At 37.2% G+C, this 5,620-nt stretch overlaps 1 protein-coding gene across 1 annotated transcript; it reads left to right on the plus strand.

The window, feature by feature from the left end:
- The first annotated feature begins 1,244 nt into the window (after nucleotides 1-1,244).
- On the plus strand, nucleotides 1,245-2,513 carry LOC136240947 (uncharacterized). The gene has a single exon (XM_066032041.1). The coding sequence runs from the start codon at nucleotides 1,408-1,410 to the stop codon at nucleotides 2,335-2,337; it is 930 nt and encodes a 309-aa protein (XP_065888113.1). The 5' UTR covers nucleotides 1,245-1,407; the 3' UTR covers nucleotides 2,338-2,513.
- The last annotated feature ends 3,107 nt before the right edge of the window (nucleotides 2,514-5,620 follow it).

A 5,620-nucleotide genomic window follows, 5' to 3' on the forward strand; every position in this document is an offset into this window, starting at 1 on the left:
CATATGATGAACAGTAAAATTTATATGCAATAGATAGTTGATCATGCTATGTCACCTCTTGAGATCATTATTTTCCAGAAAGGAATTAGTTGCTAGGTAGCTAGCTAATTACTGTTTATGTTACATCATGGCTTCTTTTCCTGTCATAACTGCATTACCTGGTAGCAACCTTAAATTATGCTAATCATATACAAAATGAGTAGATGTCTGTAAGCTATATATGGTATTAAACACAGAGTGACTCTCTAAAGAGGTCAAAACAGCTGAATGTTCATATTATACTGTATGTCCAACAGAGTTCTAGGGAAGTTGCTTACTTAGGAGTAGTAATATTACTTTTGTTAATGAATTTATGGTTAGCGTAACAATTGAATCTCATCCAGAGAGCTTTGTGATAACATTTGGTATAACATGTTTCTGCAGTTTCAATGTCAGAATTCTGACCACTTACATGTAGGTCTTCTCATGGGTCCTTAGTGGAACAGCAATTCTGATTCATATGTTTGTTGTGTAGTTGTATAGACTGTGTATGTTCTTCATTTCTATGTACCTGAAGATTTTTTAGACTCTTGAATCGGGTGCCATGTATTTCTGTAGGTGCACAGGTCTGTCATGTAGAACACTCAATACAACATGATTTTTATACTTATACTTCAGAGCTCAATCTTCTAGAAAGAGCCAGTAATTTTTTTCTTATCTTGTCGACTTGACAGCATGGGACTACATGCTGCGATAGACTACTGCAAATGTACCCCAAAGAAGATAATGTGTTGCAAAAGAACAAGTGAAATTGAAGCTAAAAATTCAAGAGGGCATCTGGCTATAATGCACAAAGCCTTACAATAATGAAAACTTAATATTTATGATGCCAAATAAGTGCTTTTGTGTCAACATAAAGTCAACATGATGTCAACATAAAGTACTTTTGTGACACTTATGAGCTGCATACTATTACATGGATAACTGGAAAGAGTTAACAATAACATACACACAGAGAATAAAATTCAGTAAGGATGTGAAACTAATCAAATCACAAAGTAGTGTGAGTTTAAACATAAACTTAAAAATTGAGTGACACCTTTATACTATCCTCTGACGATGTTGTCTAATTCAATGAAGAGACCTAGCTATACTGCTGTTTTATACAGGTTTGAGCTGCTTAGTCAAAAGGCTTACTTTGTGCACATGACTGACTGATGATAAATAGGTAGCTGACAAAACACAAAAGAATGAATACTTTTGTGTATGTCATCTATATGATAAAAATAAGTAACCTGATAAGTACCCATTGTGGTAAGCACCATGGTGATACCTGATATGTCATTACTTAATGGTGATCATGATAGCTGATTTGGAGTATAAATACTAGTGGCAGCTATCCCCTCTTCATTCAGTTATATATACAATATGGCTAATATTGAGAAAGCATCTATTTCTGGAGGACATCTTTCTGATGGAACAAGATATGGAGCTGCCAAAGTTAGCAGGTTTGCTACCAGCAGATATGGTACAATTGGAGCTGCTTTTCTTGATTCTGCCCTCACTCAAGATCTAAAGAACTTGGTGCCTGGTAAAAGAGTTCTTGATATTGGATGTGGAGCTGGAAACTGGTGTGTTACTGCTGCTCAATATGGTGCAAAATCAGTAGATGGTTTTGATATACAATCAGAGATGGTGGAACTGGCTAAACAAGCTACTTCACACTTGGACATGGTCCACATACAAGTTGGAGATGCTGCAGATATGCCTTTTGATGATGATAGTTTTGATGTAGCTATTAGCCTCTTTGTTACCTGCAATCTACCACCTAATGGATTTGCTAAACACTTTCAAGAGCTTCATCGAGTACTGGTACCTGGAGGAAAGGCTCTCCTACTTATACCTACTGATTGGTCTCACAGTAGATTGTACACAACAATTGAAGCTGATCCAAGCATTGTCAAGAGTGAGATGGTACAGATTCTGTCAACAGTTCCTAAGTATCCTACCACTTCACAAGTCACTGAAGCATTCAGGAATATTGATGATATTCTTGTTACTTGTTTTGCAGTTGATGACAAGGGAGAGATATTTAATGTCACAAACACCAGTCAACTCTTTCGTGGCCAGCCAATATGGAGGAAAACTGAAGTGATGATGTTTCCTAACTTCTTCTACAGTGACCAGTCAACTATTGACCAGTTTGTCACTAATGGATTCCACATTGATAGAGTAGAAAATCACTTCACTGAAGAAAAAAGGATTATTTATAACAAGTCAAATCCTGCCATTCCATTGAGTAATGATTATGTCAAGCATCCAACAGCCTTGGTTTATCATGTGTCAAAGCCTTTGTGATTTAAAAAAAAAAATCTATTTAGCTACATTGACTGAATGTATAAATAACCTTACAGTTCGTACAACGTACCAATCTGTTTATGTTTGTTGTGTATACTTTACTCTTTCATGTATATAATGTTGCGGAGATATATACCAGTGAATTAAAATATAAAATTGGGTTCAGCTGCTTATACATCAGTAATGAACTTTAAATGTGGCCAAAGTTTACCTGAGTAGTGCTTTTGCAGGAGAGTAAGTTGAGGGGATTTTCAATACTAGGAAGGTTTCCATTGTAGCTGTAAGTATCAGAGACTGTAACTCTTTACTTGCAGATCCCTAATGGGATAGGGATTTTAGATTGACTGCTTCTTCATGGCCGAAGGCTCAAAGTGTAAATTTCTCACTTTTCAATTGCAAGGCAAGTAGAATAAAGCTTTATATAGGGTTTCTTAAATTGAGCATAATATTCATTGATGGCCCTAGTTTATAATTATCAACTTAGCACTAGAATTCACATGCTGCAACTGGTTGCACCTTCAGACCCCTTAAAATTCTACATTCTGCTAATGCCATACTGTAACACTTATGCTGAGTTTGTCATCTGTGTCTGAAGTACATAAGTGAGACAATTGGCTGACATGGTAACATGCATTTTCAGCTATACTCCCCTAGCTATATGTGTACAGTGCCAATTCCATAGGTTTATAGGTCTGTTGTGACTTTTCAATGTTTTATTTTTAAGAGGAATGGAACTTTATGGAAGTGATAGCTATGAATGTTTCCATCATTGGGAAGAAATATACAAGTATAAGTACTTAATAACATATTTCATTAAACATTTCACTATAGAGAACACAACATGTCTTCAATGAGTTCAGTGCAACACAATACAAAAATTAATTTAATATACAAAGTCACAAGTGCCATGTAGTCTTAGGTATATCACTAATGGGTGAAACCTTAACAATGAAATAATTATGACTCGACGTCAAAATGTCCACAAATATGCAAATGTTACACAGTCATGTTGTATGTGCTATAATTCCATGGTGAATGGTTATCAGTCCATTCAATTATACAGTACATAATATGTATCTCATTATAAAATACATGCATTCCTGCTTTAGTGGCACAAATGATATGGTCACTAAGACAGGTGATAATTTGAAACATGTTTACCAGTACATTACTTGACTTGCTTGCTTGACTGTGTCTCTATGTCCTGGCACTCTTATGTGCAAGCTGCATAATATTCAAATGATTACAACTTGACCACAGTAACTGATTTCAGTGGTTTGAACTAACTGCATATTAAATTAATCAAACTGTTAGCATCTAAACAAAGGGTAGCTATCACCTTGTACAGGTACATGCCTTTTGTGTATCCCTTTAAACAATTTGATAATAATAATAACAATTATTGACAAGTTGCATACATTATCAAGACACACGGTAGTGTGTCGTGCAGCCCAAGAAGCCAGCAGGCATGACAAACCTCAGCCGGCTTCGACCTTATTTTACGTGAATAATTGGTCATAACTCCATGAAATGTTCATCTGATTCCTACCAAATGTGGTAATGAGATCCTCTGTAATGAGCCCTTAGTGTGCCTAATTTCAGCCCTATTGGAGCACGCATTCGTGTTCTATGGCGGAGTTTGCGAAGTGTGCGAAATGAAGAATAAAAACGAAGAAATTAAAACGAAATTTTTGGTCGCTCATATCTCGGAAATATCTGGAGCAAATTTGGTATGTATAGACCGGAATTTCTGTAGCAAATTTGGTTCCAATCAGATAAGGCCACTCTAAATAAATTCTCTGTTTCCCGTCCACCGCCCGCATCTGGTTACTGTCAACTCTAAATATTCCATTATTCCGTATTCCTCCATTATTTTCCGGTTATTCTTGCATACTGACAGGCTCAGTAAAAGCCAGGGTCAGCTCATGTGTCAGCAGTGCTATCAAGTCGGCACAAACTTCACGTTTGTGCTATTTTTGCAACTTAAAAGGGAAGGAACAAGCTTAAGCATGCTTTTATGCAGCTTTTTATAGTTGTGCCAGGCAAATAATGGCTTGAAAAGTTGCCAATCTGATAATGAAATAATGGAAATAGACCGCCCGCCCGCATGCAAATATGCTTGAGTCCAGGACGGGAAACAGAGAATTTATTTGGAGTGGCCTAAGGGATTCGATCAATACCGCGATTTGATTGGACGAACCAGTTTTCGGTAACGGTGGCGCAAGTCCTTGATTCTAGACAAACCAGCTAGACCCTATTTTCGGAGTGCTTGTATAAGCGTCTAAATAGGGTCGGCGGCGCCAGACTATTCTCACTGTTGCATGCAATGACTGTTCTATTAGAGTGTTTGACTGTTCTATTAGAGAATCTTGATCTTTTTGAAATTTTCCTATTCACCCCAGTCTCACTCCAGACCTGCAGAGACTTTATTAATTTTCAATGTTCAGACATTCACTATAGCTATCTGACTCAACACTAACCTTAAAAATATTAGGGTCCGCAACGCGAAAAATCGATATCCTCTAATCAACTACCTAACTATTGTCATGTGTTAGGCTAAGTGTAACTTGAATAACACCAGCGTGGCAGCCAAGTTTTTCGCAAGTTTGTCACTTTCTTCTGGTAGAAAACGATACAAATGTCTTAAAACCACGTGATTTTCCGTTGCAGCAGTTCGTAGGGTTGTTCGTATGCTACGATATTCACTCTCAACATTGTTCAAGTACTCTGGTCTTTCTTCAGAGCAAATAAATCTTTCCCCTTTTACCAAAGTAGTCTATCATCAACTCAAAGTATTGGTGGTTTGATTTTATTGGTCAGTTTCTGGTGGCAGCACGATCTGTGCAGCTTTTTGGCGACAGACAAAATGTTTCTTCCTCTGAAGCACAGGACAAGCAGAGCAACAACTGCGCCGTGGGTCAGCAATGACCAGTACTAGGTAAAGTACCTGCATGCGGAGTATGGTTATAATTGAAGCTTGTTAGCCATCTGGCTGAGCCATCTATATGCTGAAATTCGGCCAAAATGACGTGGTTTTTGCAAACAAATACCAGAATGGTTGATACATCAGTGAGACAGTCTCCAACAGCAAGGATACGAAGCTTATAAACACCTACCAATACGGCTATCTCGCCCAGTAAACGCATAGAGCAATCCAATGCATGAAATAGGCACTCACGTGATCGATATTCAAATCTCGGAAAATACAACCATAATCTATTCCATGACCTTAAAATCACTTGGAATTTTTATTTATTTATTAATGCTTTATAGTACACACATA

The sequence above is a fragment of the Dysidea avara genome, chromosome 12 (assembly GCF_963678975.1).
Source record: "Dysidea avara chromosome 12, odDysAvar1.4, whole genome shotgun sequence".
Lineage (NCBI taxonomy): Eukaryota > Metazoa > Porifera > Demospongiae > Dictyoceratida > Dysideidae > Dysidea > Dysidea avara.